Source organism: Neopsephotus bourkii, unplaced genomic scaffold (genome assembly GCF_033783945.1).
Source record: "Neopsephotus bourkii isolate Nb327-2 ecotype Australia unplaced genomic scaffold, CSIRO-AGI_Nbou_v1 NB_1768, whole genome shotgun sequence".
Lineage (NCBI taxonomy): Eukaryota > Metazoa > Chordata > Aves > Psittaciformes > Psittacidae > Neopsephotus > Neopsephotus bourkii.
In genome coordinates this window covers 1,999,297-2,016,676 of record NW_026902242.1, presented here as the reverse complement: position 1 = coordinate 2,016,676, position 17,380 = coordinate 1,999,297, and the positions used below count along the sequence as shown (strand labels likewise).

The following is a 17,380-nucleotide window of genomic DNA, read 5'->3' as shown; positions in this document are numbered from 1 at the left end:
TGGCTCGATGTCTGTGGGCAAGACAGCCAGGCCACAGTACACCCAAAAATACCCAAATCCCAACAGTCCTCACTACTGAGACTCTTTGAGGAAGAGGCTGTGATGAAATAATGCAACAGCATCACAAGGTAAAACATTTCCTTTGCTATAAGCTTACTGACCTGTGGCCCTCTCATGCCTTGTTCTCCAGCTGGTCCCGCTTGACCAGGCGAGCCCTTGGTACCCTTGAAGTGCAAAACAGGACAATGCAGGTTAGCATGGGGGAAATGTGGTCAACACCAAGGAGAAGCTCAGGAGATCTCAGGGCATTTATAGCTGCATAAAGAGCAGGGAAGGACAGCTGTCTGGGATGTTTATTCAGGATATGGTTATAGCAGAGAATAAGCACAGAATTGGTGGGTTAATTCACCTCCTGCAAGCAGCGGGCATCAATCTCCTTTATGCTTTGGCCCCATTACGCTACTCCAGCAGCAAGCTGAGACAAAGCATCTGGCCAAGGAACACTGCAGAGGATGGGCAGCCCCAGGCACATGGATGGCTGGGTTTGCACTGAATCCAGCAAGGAGCATACAGGGAGATGAGCCTGAGGAAGAGGGGAAAAACTGGGAGAAGAGAGGAGACAGAAGGAAGCAAAGCCTGTATCTCTCTTAGCATGTCTCTGGGTACTGTGGCTGCCTGGCCAGTGGCATGGCAGGAGCCCCATGTGTTGCTCCCATTACCACTTACCTTAACTCCTATTGGTCCCCTTCGTCCTGCCATACCCTGCAGATGAAAGAAACAATGAGATGTGTTACTCAAGTACATAAGCATACATTTCTCTTTGCTTTTAGATCCATGTATTGCTACTTCTCTTAGTCCAAAATTACATTTGAATAGTTTAAACTACCGGGGAGAGAGGTAGAGAACTGTCCTGTATCAGAGCATGTTCTCTTCTTCCTTGCATCCCCAACTCTTCACCACAAAGGTGAGTTGCTCCCTCACACCTGCATGCCAGATGCCCATGCCAGAGTCAGATGTAGCTTCACTGGTTCACATGAGTTACTTGAATGGGAATAACCCAGATTAGACCTTTAAAGTGTATAGGCTGGGAAAAAAACAGGCATTTTCCTTTTGAGTTTTCTTGGGGTTTTTTATTTGTCCAGGGTTTTATTTAGGTAAAAATCCTGATAGCTGTGAAACAAAACACATGGGAAGGCAGGAGGGAAAATGTCATTGTTGGTTTAAGCTAGGCCCCTTCTAAGTGGGGGTCTGGAGCTCACCTGCCTTCCGACTTCACCATCCTGGCCATCCAGCCCCACTGGTCCTGGCTCTCCCTAAGGGGGAAGCAAAATTTAAGTGAGAGCCCTGAGATGAACAGCACTGGGGAAATAGGTTTAAGTCTCACACAACTGATCTTCCACGCTCTCACACAAGTTACTCAATATTCCCACATCAGTGGAAATCCTTCTAACAGCTCACAGAGACTTTACATCCAGTTTCTGAGCTAGCACAAGCCAACATTCCAGTTCTTTGGTAAATGTCTCCGGTCATTTAGGATAAATTTTTATTATGAGCTGGTAAGAAAACAATGGGGTTTGAATGTTTTCCAAGTGTGTGAAGCTTTTTCCCAAAGGTTCCAGGTGAATGAGGACTCGTATCAGGTCTGTTATCACCTGAACACTTCTGTGTTCAGACCCACAGGAACATATGAAGTCAATTTCCAAGTACAAACTTGTTTCCAGTGACAACATCCCCAAAGGCATTGTATAAAAATAATAATGATAGCTTCTCACACAAAACATCTTCTAAGCTCGCATCTTCCCAAAGAAAGGTTGCAAAACAACTCTTTCTCATGGAAAAGTATTCCTCCTGGCAAGGCCCGACGGGTTGAGGAACCCTGCACCTTTTTGGTAACATCCTTTCTTCTTATTTTCTCTGTCCTATCCTATTGTAAAAGTCAAAATCAGAAAAGACAACAAAGAAACTTTACCATTTGTCCAATTTCACCCTTTTGGCCTCTGGTTCCTCGTTGAGTATTATCGACTCCTGAATCCCCCTGAAAGCAATACAGCAATGAGAAACATCTGTTTAAGTGGGACATGGAAATCAGGCATCAAACTGCTCTGCCATGGCTCAGAACCAACTTTTCTTTTCCTTTTTGACCGAATTAGATAAAATATTATTGCTTTCAGACAGACACAGCTTTTCAGCTGAGAAATGATCACATTGAAAGAGAGGATGAAGGAGGATTTCAATAGAAGGAAACTGACTGACAGGTTGGTGCCAAGAGGCCTGTGTTACACACACCACCTCTGAGTCCGTGCTCTGTTGCTGGGCCTGTCACTGTTCAGTGGCATTTCTAAGCCTGAGTGCATGCTTGCTGATGAGCCCAGGACTGGTGGAAAGTGCATGGGGACCCAAGCAAATACCTCAGCAGTATTTATTTACCGGGTCTCCACGGAGCCCACGATCACCGCGTTCTCCTCGCTCGCCTTTAACGCCCTTGTCACCCTGCGGGAGGAGACAGCGAGTCAGCAAAACGCAGGCCTTGCCTACCTTCAGTACCTCTGCCCTGAGGAGAGCACGGGAGCTTTCCATCCCCCCTCCGGCCCAAATCCTCTTTTTCACCACCATTTAGCCCCGCTGTAACCGTGGTAAGAGCCTACCCTCCTTCCGGAGTATCCCTTCTCTCCAGAGGAGCCAGGCAGACCTTTGTCTCCCTAGGAAAGAAAAACACCTCAGGATATTTGCTGCTTTCAAGGCATCCCTCAGATGCTTCACCAGAATATCTCATTATAAACAAAACAAAAGCACTAACCTCTTCTCCATCGATGCCATCCAGACCCATTTCTCCCAGTTCACCCTGTGGAAGAGAGGCAAGGGGCAAATGCTCACTGTGGGAAGGGGGCACAGGGAGGAGGACACTGTCCATATGCTCACACTCACTGCTGTGGCATGAGGAGATAGCTCCATACCTTCTCTCCTGGGAATCCCCGAGAACCCTGAAGAGACCAGAAAAGGGAGTTACTCCACTTTTGCCCAGTTCACCGCTGTGGGAAGCAGTGGGACAGGGGGACTAGGCCTGCGGGCAGACCCAGAGCCAGGACCATGCCACGAGAGCAGGGCTTGCTGCACCAGGGTTCGGCTGTCCCTTATTTCTCTGTCTTCCTCAGCTGCCTCCTCAACACTCATGCCAAGATAAAATGGGGTTTAGCCAGCTGATCCAATAAACCAGCTTACTCCTTAGCCACAATTCTTGCTCCACTGACTTCCTTTTCTCCCTGCCCCTATTTTTATATGAATCCAGATCCAGTCCTGGTGCCTTTGTCCAAGGCTGAGCAGCTTTCTGAAGAAACTCAGTATCTCAGGTGCAATGGGCTTGGTTCATGCACTCCCCTGTGGCCTGTCAGAGGATCCTGTGGTCAGGGAAAATGGTAGGAAACATCCCCTTAACATCGATGAATATTTCCCATAAATATTACAGATTTCACTACCTTTTCTGGCTTTTGGCTGCTGTCCTGAACCATTTGCTCAAGGTTCCTCTTTAAAACAGCAGCCATGGCTCACTTTTCTCCCTCCTCCTCAACAGATTTCCATCCACACACCATCCCACTCCTGAGCCAAAACACACATTTCTTGGTGCTCAGAACAAACCCATCTCTTCTCACATCTGTCCTGTAGAGCCTGCACAAAATAGATCAGCCTTGTTTGCAGATTGAGCCTTGGTCATGAGGCTGCCCTTCTGTTCTTCAATAGCAAAGCTAAAGCCATGACACCAGCTGGAAGCCTTGGTGATTGGCCAGGAGGACACCACCACTCAGGTGGATGCAGCAGCTCTTGTGTGACATCCTAAAGCAGCAGGAGTTGCCCTTGGTGCACTCTCACCAACTGGACTCTGGGTCTGGTCCAGGAAGGCTGCTTCTGCACGTACCTTGGTTCCTCTGTGCCCAGGGCATCCCTGGAAACCCTGTGTCCCATTCACACCGGGAGGTCCACGCTCACCCTGTTGCATGGAAGGGAAAATGCAAAGGTCAGGGTTTGCGTGCTAAGCGTGTTTCTTCAGCTGACTGTACCCATCAGCAAGCACAGGACTAAACTTAGTGTCAGGCTTTAAAAGGCCAATGCCCAGCGACCCCACCATCTCCTGCCCGCAACCTTCCTCATGCACCGACCAACTCCAGGCCTTCATCCCTTAGAAATGTCCCTCCCAAGCTCTCAGCTATGAAAGAGCTTTAGAAAACTACAAAACTTCTCCTTCAAAATAAAACAAGATAAATCCCTCAGAGTTCTGCAAAGATGTCTAACCCCATCCTGACCTTAGAGCCCCATGAAAACATTGCCTCGCACATGATATCTGACAGCAGCATTTGGCCCTGCCTGTGCTATTGGCAAAGCAGTAAGCACCGCCAGCCCCGTGGCCTCAGCTTCACCTCCTGGGCGTAATGCGTGGGGAGTTGTTTATTCCAGGGGTGACGTGGGATTCATCAAGAGCTTGGATGAAGCAGTGCTAGTAAGAAGTCATGGGATTCACACTGTCTGCCACTGTGATGGATTGATACATGCCTTCCTGGTCCCATTCTTGGGCTAACTGAAATCTCTCAACTTCACTAAACGCAAGTAACTTCAGCAGAGACTGCAGCTTTAATGAAGTTGGGGTTTTTATGGTGTTTGTAATCACTGTGCCTTACTCAGAGGTGATTGGGACCAGCTGCAAACAATCCTACCTGCCTTGGAGGAACAGAACACAGCTGCATCACATCAAATAATAGGAGCTGTTGCCCCCATCGTGCCTTCTTCACTTCCCAAGTTGCTCCTTACTGACCCAGGAGGAACTGCAACCAACAACTCAGGCCATCAGATGGGAAAACACAAAGTTCTGCTTGCTTTCTCATCTAATCCAAGCCCACATCCCGAGTAGAAAATATTTAGTGAAAAAGCCTCCACTATGGTGAGGACCTTTCTTTGAGCAGTACTGTGCAGAGCAGGTGCAATCACTCACCGGTCCTCCTTCATCACCAGGATAGCCTCCGTAGCCAAGATCGCCTGTGGCACCCTAGAAGACAACCAAGAGGATTCTGCATTTCTTACATATGATCTCCCTCTAAACTGATACTCGAGATTTCTCAAATTTGCACAAAGTGGCTGCTTGGTTACCTACGTAAACAAGCTGATGAGAGAAACCGTCTCCTTTTAACATCCCTAAACACTTTCACAAGACACTTCACCTCCTCCTTTTACAACACAGAGGCTGTTAGTGATGGAGGAGAGAAGCTCTCAATCACTATGCATGGCCCAGGGCCAGCTTTAAAATGGGGCACAAATGGAGATGAGCTTCCTGTTAGCATCACCCTCTACAATGTATGCAGCTTGCACAACACCCACCCATCACCACCATAGTGGACACTGACCTTGCATGAAAACACCCTTCATCCCCAGGTAAGTGACTTACCTTTGGTCCTATGGGGCCCGGCACACCTCTGTCCCCTCTCTGCCCTGAGCATTTGCACGGGACCTTGCAGCAAGTCCTCTCTGCGATGTTGTCCTGCAGCAAAATGCATATGAGACAACAACAAGGTGTTAAAACTTGGCAGAGCACCAGCACTGTAACTCCTACAAGCCCTGAGTCTGTGCAATTGCCCCTGTGCCAAACTTAACATCAGTCTGGTAGCGTTCTGGGATCTGTCTACCCTGAAACACCCACAGCATACCAGGAGAAGGAGGCGTGTGTTGGCAGACTGGACAGGTTGCATGGTTAGGAAGCAACAGTTTTCTTTTGGACATCAGAGGCAAGGGTTTAAATAGGAACAGTGTGGGGCAGAATCTGTAGAGAGCATGTAGCTCAGTCCCCAGAGCAGTGCTGGTACTGAAGAGAGCTATCTCATCTCCTAAGAAACATATGTGGAATAGCCCATAAGAAGGTCACTGCAGGGAACACTTGGCCAGCGACCTGCAGGCTGAGGGCAGTTTGTGAGCACACAAGAAGTGAGGAGAAAAGAAGACAGAAAGCCAGAAAGACAGAAAGGGATTCAGAGAAATCACAGCTTGATTTTGCATCATCCTAAAGGAAGGAAAAAAATTCACTTTCTTTGCCAAGTACGTTGCTGGTGCAAATGCTTCCTGACAGCTTTGTACATTTACATCTTGAAAGAATTTCCTAGGTAACTGAATTATTTGGGGATGGACTGAGGAGACTAGCTGTGATCCCCAAACCCAAGGTTTACTCCCAAGTGACTGCATGCTGATTTGTGGAGAAGGGACCAGCAAGGATACCATAGGGATCAGCAGTTAAGCCCAATCTTATTAAATCTACTGGAAAAGAAGCTTAATGATGCTGGTAACAGATGTGAAGTTGGCAGGAACTGGACATACCAAGCTTGATAGCAAATTTACCCAACAAACTTCAGAGGGACTTCATACATGGCAGGGAAGCAGAATAAGAAAGGATAACTCCTTCACCTGTTAAAAAGTGTGTCTGAAATACAGGCAGTTTATCATCTTGGGGAAAGAAACCTAGAAAACAGGGCTTCTGTAAGAAGTCTAGCACTGACAAGGCATGACAGTGCATTACCCAACAATATAAATATAGGTGAAGGGCAGGCTTTTTGGCACACCAGCTTTTGATGGCATTTTATCCTATCCCACTCGACCTAATCCCATGAGCTGTAGCCTTGGCTGGCTTGGCGTGGTACGAGACCAGGCAGCGCCATGGTCTGCTCTTAGCTTTCTTTGCTGTGGCATCTGTAAGAAGCACTGATGTGACACAGGGAGGGGAGAGGACCAGAGCCTCAGTTCAGCACCACAGGAGATCAAGGGTCAGCTTTCCTCCAGCATTACAAGGCAGCCCTGCTTGTGCCAAGTCACTTACGAGCTGCTCCGCCAGCTCGAAATCCAGGTCCAGCAGATTGACTCGGAGGGGTCTGTTGTAGGTGAACCCACGACCGAACTCCAGCTGCATCACTCTGTCAAAATCACTCACTCGGTCCAGCCCGATGAAGATGAGAGCATTGACACCTGAGAGGGGAGAATCAGAAGGGGCTGTGTGATAGGTTGAGTGCTCTGCAGAGCCTGCACACCCTCCCCTGTGAGGATGGGTTGTTATCCACTCCTTTGATTGCAAGTAGAGGTTATCAGTTGAGGACAAGCATCTTCAAGCACATTCAATGCAAGTTACACAGGTGCCACATGGCAGCTAAATATCACAGGAGGGCAATAGAGAGCAGCAAGTGCATATAGAAATCATGAAATCCTTATTCATTACTATCTAAAACTGGAGGATTCATTAGAAAAGGTGGTAAAATGGACCAAATATTAATATGGATTATAATCACTGCCCTGAAGAGTAAAAAAGTTACCTTCTGCATGCAAAGTAGACGAAGTGGCCTCCAGCTCTTCTATCGAGTCATCTACACCATCAGTAAAATGGATTATAACCTGGGAGAGAAACAAATTTATACCAGGACCCAGAACTTTTGAGTACAGAACACAATCAATGTGCAACCTGAAGGGCCTTCTTCCAAGGCATGCTTCATCTGAGAGGATATGGGGGAATTGTTACACCCTTTCCAAGATATGAAGCTTTGCATTTCTATGCTAGGTTTCTGTACATCATAACACACAGGTGTATGCTGCTAAAGCACAAGCAGGGAAATACCTGGAAAGCAGTAGTTTGCAGCCAGGCAGTGCTCATGGGTACTGGCTGCAGCAATGCTCTGCAATTGTCAGGAAAGGAGCTTGGCAATGCCTCGGAAACTAGCGGTGCTTATGTCGCCAACTTTATTATGAATACATTTATTTAATGTATGCTTTTTATTTATCATGATTTCACTGTTGCTTTACCAATTACAATACATCAGAGGTCAGCTTTCCTGGCCAACACCATCCCAATGGCCTTCATTTTGTCTTACCTTGGTGCTGCCAGCGGGTGAAGATCTGAACTTGCTCAGGTAGGACCTCAGTGTATCAGCTGTGAGGAAATAGGGCCCCTGAGTTCGCATGCCCTGAAACCTCTCAAAGAGTTCAGGCTGGTATTCAGAGAAGTCCAGACCCTCCACAGGTCCCCCCCGAGCTTGGGCCATGATGGCTACCCTGACATTGGGCTCCTGGTTGCCAGTGCAGCTGATCCTCTGCATCTGTGTTATTCTGTTCAGCACAGACTCAACTCTGGACTCCAAACCTCTCTGGGAATTGAATATATTCTGGCCAGGCCCAACATCTGAGACATCAAAGCCAAGTATCACATCTAAGTTGCAATCTGAAAGGGAAATGCAAAAAGAGAAGAAAACGTCGCCATTGAGCAATGTAATTGTTTTACAAGTAATGACTTCCCCAATTGATCATTCTGTTAGTCTTAGAATCAAGTGGTTTGGGTTGGAAGAGACCTTAAGGGTCATCTAGTTCCAACCCCCTGCTGTTGGCACAGTCCTTAGAGAAGACTCTCTCTGCATCAGGCACTGACAGCATTTGATCCACAAGTGCCTTCTACTTCCTTTCATCTCAGTAATTATAACCTGGGAAAATCTGCATTTCATTGATTTTATTTGATGTTTTCCTGTGCACCTGTTGCTTAGCACTGGTAGGAGCACTGCTTTTCTGCAGGAATATTTAGCATGGGCTTGGAGCCACCCTGCAGCCATTGAGCTGCCTATTGGTCTGCAGCACTGAGAGATCAGGCTGCTGGATGCCTTTCACTCAGCTCAGGGCTGCTGTGGCTCTCTTTCAGCTTCTCCAGAGGTTCAGGAGACACCTCTGCTCAAAAGTCAGAGGGCTGAACTGTGGTTAGTTATCCTAGGAGGAGGACTTGCTGTACTGTAGTAAGTTAAGCCAGCTGCTGGGATTCTGTCCAAAAGCAATACCAGCTCACTTACTCACCCTAATTCTCCTTGCTTCACTTTCAAAGTAGCTAAATCATGGGATCCTTCTTAGGGTAATTTTAGCTTAAACTACAACTACACATGCCCTAGCTTTTTCGCATATACCTGTCATGAGATCAAGTGGGAAAGAGAAATTCTGATTTCCAGCACACCATGCATGCCAGGGTCTGAATGGCCAAGAAGCCCAACTGTCTTATTATACATATAGTAGGCTGAAGCACAAGAACAGGCAGCTCTCATACCTAAGGTTTGAAACCTACCACCATGCTCATGGAGGAGATCTGAGCCCATGCCACACCTCAGGCTACAGGCAAAGGAGAAGAGAAGGCTGGACAAGTCTATCAACATCACTGGATATTAAAAGCCACCCTCAGGAATGGCCTGAGCATATTATGAGAGGATGGCACTTACCTCTTGTAACGTCCGTTGTTACTGGGCACAGTTTCTCCTGCATAGCGGCTTCCAATGTAACTAGAACCTGCTCGTTGAGCTCAGACAGCTCCTGGGCTGTGGATGCTCGGAAGCTCGTGGCACTCTCACTGGCCAACCTACTGACTTCCTTCAGGTCAATGTTTCTGACGCCTACTGCAAACACCTTGACGCCTTTCTGTGTGATTTCCAAGGAGGCACTTGGCCCATCATCTGAGGACTTCCCGCCCGTGACAAGGAAGGCAATCTGGGGCACTCTCTGGTCGATTCTGCTCCCGGCCTCCTTCACAAAGTGGTTTGCCTGGATATGCCTGATGGCTGCACCGGTGTTTGCCACTCGTCCACCTTTGTAGATGACTTTGTTGATAGCATCTAAAATCTGAGGTTTGGTGGAGTAGTCCTTGAGGAAAAACTCATCAGTGACATCTGAGTTGTACTGGGCCAGTCCTACCTGGATAGAGTCACCGTCCCTATAAATGGCATCCACCACAGAGTAGACAAACTGGAGAACTTCTTGGAAGTTATCTCTCCCCAGATTGATGGAGCCATCCAGCAAAAACACAATGTCAGCCTGCTTTTTTCCTTCTGGAAAGATTACAGAGAAAACACATCTGTTAATAATTGTTGGCAGCATTCATAATACTTATGATGCTTAGTGCTTTGTGAAGTGGCATCGTGTTTCTCTCTTATTTAGATAAGAAGTTAGGCAGAAGTTCTTCCCTGTGAGGGTGCTGAGGCACTGACACAGGGTGCCCAGGGAAGCTGTGGCTGTCTCATCCCTGGAAGTGTTCAAGGCCAGGTTGGATGGGGCTTGGAGCATCCTGCTCTAGTGGAAGGTGTCCCTGCCCATGGCAGGGAGTTGGAATTAGATTATCATTTGGGTTCCTTCCAACCCAAACCATTCTATAATTACATATACATACAAGAAGAAGGGTTTTATACAACATTTACTACACTTCATAAAATATTTTTTGGTTTTTTGTGATAGACACCCTCGTATTATTTCAAATTTAATTCTATTCTTTCATACACTCAACAAAGTCATCTTCTGAGTGTTCTTTAAATGAATGCAGCTAAAGGGTTGAGATTCAAAAGGTGTTAGTATGGAAACATTTCGTATGGAAACATTAAACAAATTTTATCTGTGCTCTGTCCAGAAAAGTCTACAGGATGAACAGGAGTCTTACCAGGTCCTAGAAATCCAGGGGTTTCTGTTGTAGGTATTGGAAGCTCTTCAAGAATACTCTGCACCTTCTTTTCCAAAGTTGGGAGTCCTGTAAAGTCCTGCACCACAAGTACGCGCTCAGGATCATTGGTAATGACCTGCAGCTGGTTCCTGTCCACATTCCTGGCTCCAACACCCAGAGGTTTGATACTCGTTGATGTGATCACGTTAGCAGGCCTGTTCACATCGTCCTGGGACCGGTCTCCGAGGATGAGAATGAGGTGCTGGGGCACTCCATCTTCTATCCTGCTCCCTGCAGACTTGATGAAGTAGTTCTTCACCACATAGTCTAGGGCTTTTCCAGCATTCAGAGGGGACCCCCCTCTAAGCCTCAAGCGGCGGATGGCTTGCAGGACAGCATTTTTGGACTTGTGGGTCTTCAAGTAGAACTCAGGGAAGACGTTATTGCTGAACTGCACCACACCAATCCGCACCTTGTTTGGCCCAACATCCAGCTGCTGAACAATTCTGCTGATGAAATCCCGAATGTGAGCCAGCCCATCGGGCCTGACACTGTCAGAGGTGTCAATGAGGAAGACTATGTCCTTTTCATCACCAGAAATATCTGCAGAAATAAAGCAAGAAGAGAGGAAATTATGTGCAAAGTCCTTGCTTAAGCTGTGCTGAAGGATTTTTGTGCTATATCCGTTGTGTGATGTAAAACTGCAAAGCATATTTTAGCCAACTTTAGGCATGGTGCTTTGAGAAGCCTCTCCAAAAGAGCTTGTGTGCAAGTGTGTATTAACAATCTTGACTCATACTCAAATCATGAATTTCTCAGAGCCTTATCTGGTTTGTTCATTAACTCTTCTCTGGATTTGTCAGTGTTTCCACCTTCATTTTGCCCCAGATTTATTTCTCTTTCCTGGATAGCTGCTAAATGGGAAGAAACAGTAGTACGTATTGTGATATTTGACTTGAATCAAAGTAAGTAACATACTTAGGTACCTGACTTGAAAATCACAAGTTACAATGTATTTAAGTACTTGGGTCAAATTTCTGTGCATCTGACAGCTTCCCTCTAAAACTACATGTGCTGCACTTCTGCTTTTAACTGAGGAAAGCCCTGGTTTATAGAGAAGGCATGAAAAGTTATTTACACATTTGGGCAACATTTATTTGAACAGCAACACAGAAGCAGCTGATGTTGACAGAGCCTTACCTACAGAAGGTGGCACATCTCCCAGCAGCCTTCTGATTTGGTCCCCTGTCAGGGTTTCAATAGGAGTCAGTAGCTTCTGCTCGAGGCTGGGCAGTTCCTGGAAGCTGGAGACTTGGAATACATAATCAGGACTAAGGGAAATCTGTACCATCTCCTCAGGATCCACATTCTTGGCTACCACCATAGGTGCCACCCCCACTTGTTTCACTTGGAGTGATGGGTACTCCAAGTCATCGTCTGACTTGCGGGAGGAGAGGATGACCAAAAACTGAGGGACGCCTTCCTCTATGCGGCTCCCGGAGGGCCGGGTGAAGATGGTCTTTGCCACAAACTCAAGGGCCTCCCCCACGTTCACCTGCTGGCCACCCTGAGGCCGCAGCCGCCGCACAGCACTCTGCACCTCATCCTTGGTGGAGTGCGCGTTGAGCAGGAACTCCACATGCGGATGCTCGCTGAATTGGACCACCGAAATCCTGGTGGTGTCAAAGCCCACATCCAGGTTGTTCACTATCCTTTCAATGAGGTCACGGATGAGGTAGAACTCCTGGGCAGCATAGCGGGAACCATCAACCAAGAACACGACGTCCCTCTTCACACCCGCTGCAGGAAGGAAGGCAGTGGTCAGAAGATGCATCACACATTGCTTATGGAGAACAGCTAAGCTCATTATCTACATCACTGGCCCATGTCTTTGGCCATGGGGGGGTGCTGATTGTTTCATTGCTTGTGATAGCTCCTGTGGCTCTCAGCAGGAAGGAGATATCAGAGAGACAGGAGCAGTCTGCTAGGCACATCCACAGGGAGTGCAAGAACAGCAACTTCCACAGCAAAGGAAGCAAGAGGGAGCAGGGGAAGACTGCAACAATTCCTTCTGGGATCTTCACACAAGGAAACGTAGCCTGGTGACATTCCTTACTCAGAGCAGGTTTCCAGGCAGCCAGGGGCTGTTTTACACTCAGTACCACCCCTCTATCTTTGGCTTTGTCCTCTAAGAAAGTTTCTATTCTATTATTCTCTCAGCTTCTGCCTTTCCAGGATAAGTTTTTGCTTCCTAATACAATGTTTTCTGCAGTGATAATGCAGGACAGAGCCTCAATTATTACTGAATAGCACACTGATAAATGGGGATGGAGGAAAGCAGTTTGGTTCTGAAGGGAAGGTACTGATAGAAGGGCTTCAAATGGACTGATCTGGGATGCGTACCCTTCACCCCAGGCATAAGCTGGCTGGATTTCATTCTGAGCGAGATCAGAAATGGAAGATCTGATCCTTTTCTCGATGCTTCCATCTTCCCTTCCCCCAGTAAATGTGTGTGGCAGATGTAACACACATCAGCAGGTCTTCCATTTAGCAGGAAGCTGACCTTGATTTATAGTGGTGTGAAGACATCCCTATAGCATCTAAATGACGCATTTTCCATTCCACAAGGAATAGCGTGGACTTAAAATCCATCACAACTTAAAATAAGATCAAGGTATTAGCATTTATTTTGTGGGTCTTCCATGAGGATACAACAAGGATGACCTTGAGGAACTGGGCTTAAAGGTGGCTCAGCTTAAGTTACACAGCTCCTACCAATCCTAAAGTGCATCAACAGTGAGACCAAGATGGATTTGGGATCTTAGCTGGGACCACTTGCTTTTCTCAGTTTGTGTTGCAACCATGATGTTATTAAACATCATATTCTGCCGCTGGCTCTCAGTGCAGACACAAACATCTTCTCACCTGGGCTGGGTGATGTAAAAACCAGATCAGGGGCAAGTGACTCTATTTCTTTCTTGGTCAGGCGGATGACTCTGTTGGAGACGACCTGATGCACCGTATCCAGCTGGCTGAAGTCAGGCACAGAAATGGCAAAATCTGGGAGGAAGGAAATGGTCTGCAGCTCTGTGATGTCAGCATTTCCAACCCCAATGCCGAAGGGCACAGTGCCACTTGTCTTCAGGACCACCGAGGGCCTCCTTACATCATCCTGGGACCGGTCAGCAGTCAGCAGAATCAGGAACTGTGGGACGCCTTCCGCTATCCTGCTGCCACTTGACACAGTGAACACATTCCTGATAAGATAGTCGAGCGCTGCTCCAGTGTTCAGAGGAGATCCTCCCATAATCTTCAGCTCCTGGATGGCACTGATGAGATCTGCTTTGTCTTCATGGGTGTCGAGTAAGAACTCGGGTTGCACGGCATTGCTGTACTGTGCAACGGCGACACGGACTTTGTCACGACCGATATCCAGGCTTTCAACAACTCTTTGGACAAAGGTCTTCAGTAAAGGGAAACCTCTTCTGACACCATCTGAGCCATCGATTAGAAACACCACATCCTTCTTCTCACCTCTCTCAACTACTGTTTGAGACAAGGGAAGGGGGGAATAAGTAAGATACTCTTCTGCAATGGTTATTAGTCTCCACATACATTGAACTGAAGAAGTACAAAAGCTCAGGGAGGGGAAACTGAGGAGTCAGGATGGTTTAGTTCCTTTGCCATCAGATCCAATCGCTGGTGAAGAGGCAGATGGGTGGAAGTCAGTGGAAAATGCTGTGCAACACGTGCCATGCCTTATCCACTGAGTCATAGAATCATAGAGCCATACGAAATAGGGTGCCAAGGGACTCTGGGTGCCATCTCCTACTTGAGGCTGGGAGAAGCTGGCTGCTCCCACGGGGACTGTGAAGCTGGTACATATGGCTTTGCAATATGCAACAGGAGTCTGGGGCATTGCATACTGCAGAGAGGGTGCTTGCAGGGAGGCAGTGAGATGGAAAGCTTTCCCGAGGCATCACTCAATTTAGAAATAAATAATCCTGCTCATGCTCACGCAAAATAAAAACTTGCTGGAAAAGATACCCAAGTGAAAAATGTGAAATCTTTTCTAAAATGCCAGACACTGGAGATTTATTTTTTTTTAACTGATTTTTTATATCTTTACTAACTTCAAGCACAAAAAAAAAAAGAATTCTGACCAAACATTCTTTTTTAAAAACAAAATAAACAAGACTGAAACACCAAAGATTAGAGAACTGTTGACACATTCTGCTATTAACAGAATTGTCTTGTTTATAGCAGGGTCAAGTGGGACAAGCAGGAGCGCAATCTGTCCCTCTGAAGAAAATCTTATGAATAATGGAGTTAACAAAGGCAGCTGAAGACTTAATGCAAACTTCAGACCAAGTTTATTATTTAAGAGGAATGTTGGAAACTTGATGGGCTAATGCATAGGACTGGAATGATAATATAGCTTGCACTGAGCCATACAGATAGGAAGACGGTTCAGATGTTGCCTGGTGCATCACAGTTTCAGACACTTTTTCTAAGGTTCAGGAGCAGCAGAAGACACTCCTATCAAAAGTGTCTGATAGCAGATGAATAAGAAAAAATATGGGTACTTTTACAAGGTGTCTATCATTTAGCCAGGAATATTAGAAGTAGGTGGATACAACTATCTGTGAGCAAATGGCACAGTTATTCACCGTACTTGGTGGTCAGAGGGATTCAAAATGATCTTGACAAGACAGAAGTGATTTGAAAAGGAGGGAGCAGCTCAAGAGCACTAGTCACTAGTTTATGTTGAGGCAGAAGCTGCACAAATATGGGAAGGGCAATGACTCCACAAGGAAAGGATAGGGTAACAGATGACCAGTGGATACCATTATTACACTCTGGTCGTTTGAGAAGGCTGATGTTGGAAAGACAAGGGTGAAAAGGTAGAAAAGACCTACAAGTCCTATAGAGAAAGATTGAATGAGTTGGGTATACAGCTGGTGACAGGAGGACCAAAAACAGACTAACGTGGCAAGCTTAAAGTAAATGAAAGGCTGTCACACAGAACATGGGAATGAGCTGACTTCTGTATCCTTCTTTAGCTGAAGGAGATGTAAAAGGCTTAAACTATGAATAGGAAGGTAGAGGTTCTTTAAGAAAAAATATCTACTGATACAGATAAAAGTATCTACTGATACAGATAAAAGCAATCAAACTGATTACAGAGGCTGGGAAATCTCTACTGGAGGGTTTTCAGGACAGATTAAACCAATGTCAACTGGTTCTGGACAGGAAGATCCTGTTGGGGACAAGAGTGTGTAGCAGATGGCACCCTGAGATCCCTTCCAGCCCTATATCTTGTTTATGTTTCTATGATTCTAAGTCCATCTGCCTAGGACTTGTATACAGAGATGACATGGATGTTATTACACACTTCATTCTCCCCGGCTGCTGTCGGGAGATAAGTTAATACCCAAGGAAGGGCTGCCTTAGGAAATCACACTGCTGGACCTGCATCATTTCCAGTGCCACAATGTGAATTTATAATTGTGGCTGTGTGATTCTTTTTATGATTTTTTTTTTCTTCAGTTAATCCACACTCATCTATGGAGGCTGATGGTAACTGAGTCAAGAGCATCTGATTTACTGGTGCATAGGTACAAAATGTAGAAACTGCTGTCATATCCTGTAAGAAATAATGGAGCAGAAGCAAATCCAGTGTGTGTGCAGTGCTCTTCTTGTTCCTTACCACTCCTCCAGAAAAGGGAGGGTGGAAAGAGAAATTGAGACAAGCCTTTATTTGCTTCTCCTAGCCCTTGGCCAGCACTGCACACGAACTTATCTGAGATCTCTGGGGCAACAACTCTGCAGCATTTCAGGTTTCTACCATGTTTTATACACCAGTAACAGCACCAACTGCATCTCTTGCAGCTGAACACAAGGTTTTTTCCTTGCTCATCTTTAAAATTCAGTTCGGACCTTCTTTTCTGGATCAGGGTCTGACCAGAGGAGCAGTTTCTATGCAATGGTTTTAAACTTCATCAGACCCAATTGTCCCAGTTACCAAATTGAGGGGGTCATGTAAGTGATGTCTTTCAGCCTTTTGGAAACCCTGGGAGTCCCTGTACCTGTTGGCTGAAGCTGGATAGTTTTCAAGAGGTTCACTATGTCTGGCTGAAGCTCTGAAATCCGAGGGAGGGAGTCGACGTTCAGGATGAACTGTGGGGCATACACGATCCTTTCCAGCTCTACAGGGTCAGCATTTTTGGCTTTAATAACAAAGGTCACAACTCCTGCTTGCTTCAGAGCATCTGATGGTTGCTCCACATCATCGGTTGATCTCCCAGCAGCAAGGAGGACTAAAAACTGAGGAACTCCTTCCTCAATCCTGCTTCCAGCTTCCTTCACGAACAGCCTTCTTATAGCCTCATCCAGTGCAGCTCCAATGTTCAATTGCTTCCCAGTTTTTATCCTCATTCTTTTCACTTTGAGAAGCATGTCTTGCTTAGATGGGAGTTCAGCAAAGTCAAATTCAACTTGGATGGTGTCACTGAACTGAGCTACAGATACTCGTGTGGCATCAGGACCCACGTTCAGGTCAGAAATGACTTTGTGTACAAAGTCGCGGACAGCAGGAAAGCTACCCAAGAGGTTGGCTGAGCCATCAATCAGGAATAAAATATCTTTCTTGCTTTCTAGAATAAATTCACAAATGAAAAGAGGGGAAAAACAGAGATGAGGCCATTTTTCTTCTCAAACATCATCCTAGAAACTTCTCTGAAAATTAGCTGGGTTTCAATACACAAAGTGAGTGATTTTCATATACCAAAGTATTCAAAGGCTACAAGACTAAACAGCACCTTTGACTTACTTATCTGAGGAAGAAGGGGAAACAAGAACACCTCTACCCTAGGACTCAATAAACGCAGGCACCAGATAGTCGTATCATACACT

General features: G+C 46.3%; 1 protein-coding gene across 16 annotated transcripts in view; it reads right to left on the bottom strand.

Moving 5' to 3' along the window:
* Nucleotides 1-17,380, bottom strand: part of LOC133225979 (collagen alpha-1(XI) chain) — a 462,534-nt gene that overhangs the window by 430,508 nt on the left and 14,646 nt on the right. For 15 of the 16 annotated variants that reach the window (XR_009729340.1, XR_009729341.1, XM_061378981.1 and 12 more), the window contains 19 exons: nucleotides 16,555-17,121; nucleotides 13,391-14,011; nucleotides 11,666-12,265; nucleotides 10,466-11,068; nucleotides 9,261-9,863; nucleotides 7,884-8,230; nucleotides 7,332-7,410; nucleotides 6,845-6,990; nucleotides 5,429-5,521; nucleotides 4,979-5,032; nucleotides 3,911-3,982; nucleotides 2,955-2,981; nucleotides 2,798-2,842; nucleotides 2,646-2,699; nucleotides 2,428-2,490; nucleotides 1,970-2,035; nucleotides 1,260-1,313; nucleotides 727-762; nucleotides 162-224 (listed from right to left, as the gene is read on the bottom strand). Coding sequence is in view for 14 of the 16 variants with exons in the window: in XM_061378981.1 (XP_061234965.1) it covers nucleotides 162-224; nucleotides 727-762; nucleotides 1,260-1,313; nucleotides 1,970-2,035; nucleotides 2,428-2,490; nucleotides 2,646-2,699; nucleotides 2,798-2,842; nucleotides 2,955-2,981; nucleotides 3,911-3,982; nucleotides 4,979-5,032; nucleotides 5,429-5,521; nucleotides 6,845-6,990; nucleotides 7,332-7,410; nucleotides 7,884-8,230; nucleotides 9,261-9,863; nucleotides 10,466-11,068; nucleotides 11,666-12,265; nucleotides 13,391-14,011; nucleotides 16,555-17,121 (4,193 nt within the window). In the remaining 2 variants the exon portion in view is untranslated. The remainder of the gene's footprint in view (nucleotides 1-161; nucleotides 225-726; nucleotides 763-1,259; nucleotides 1,314-1,969; nucleotides 2,036-2,427; nucleotides 2,491-2,645; nucleotides 2,700-2,797; nucleotides 2,843-2,954; nucleotides 2,982-3,910; nucleotides 3,983-4,978; nucleotides 5,033-5,428; nucleotides 5,522-6,844; nucleotides 6,991-7,331; nucleotides 7,411-7,883; nucleotides 8,231-9,260; nucleotides 9,864-10,465; nucleotides 11,069-11,665; nucleotides 12,266-13,390; nucleotides 14,012-16,554; nucleotides 17,122-17,380) is intronic. The other variant, XM_061378982.1, reaches the window with a different exon arrangement.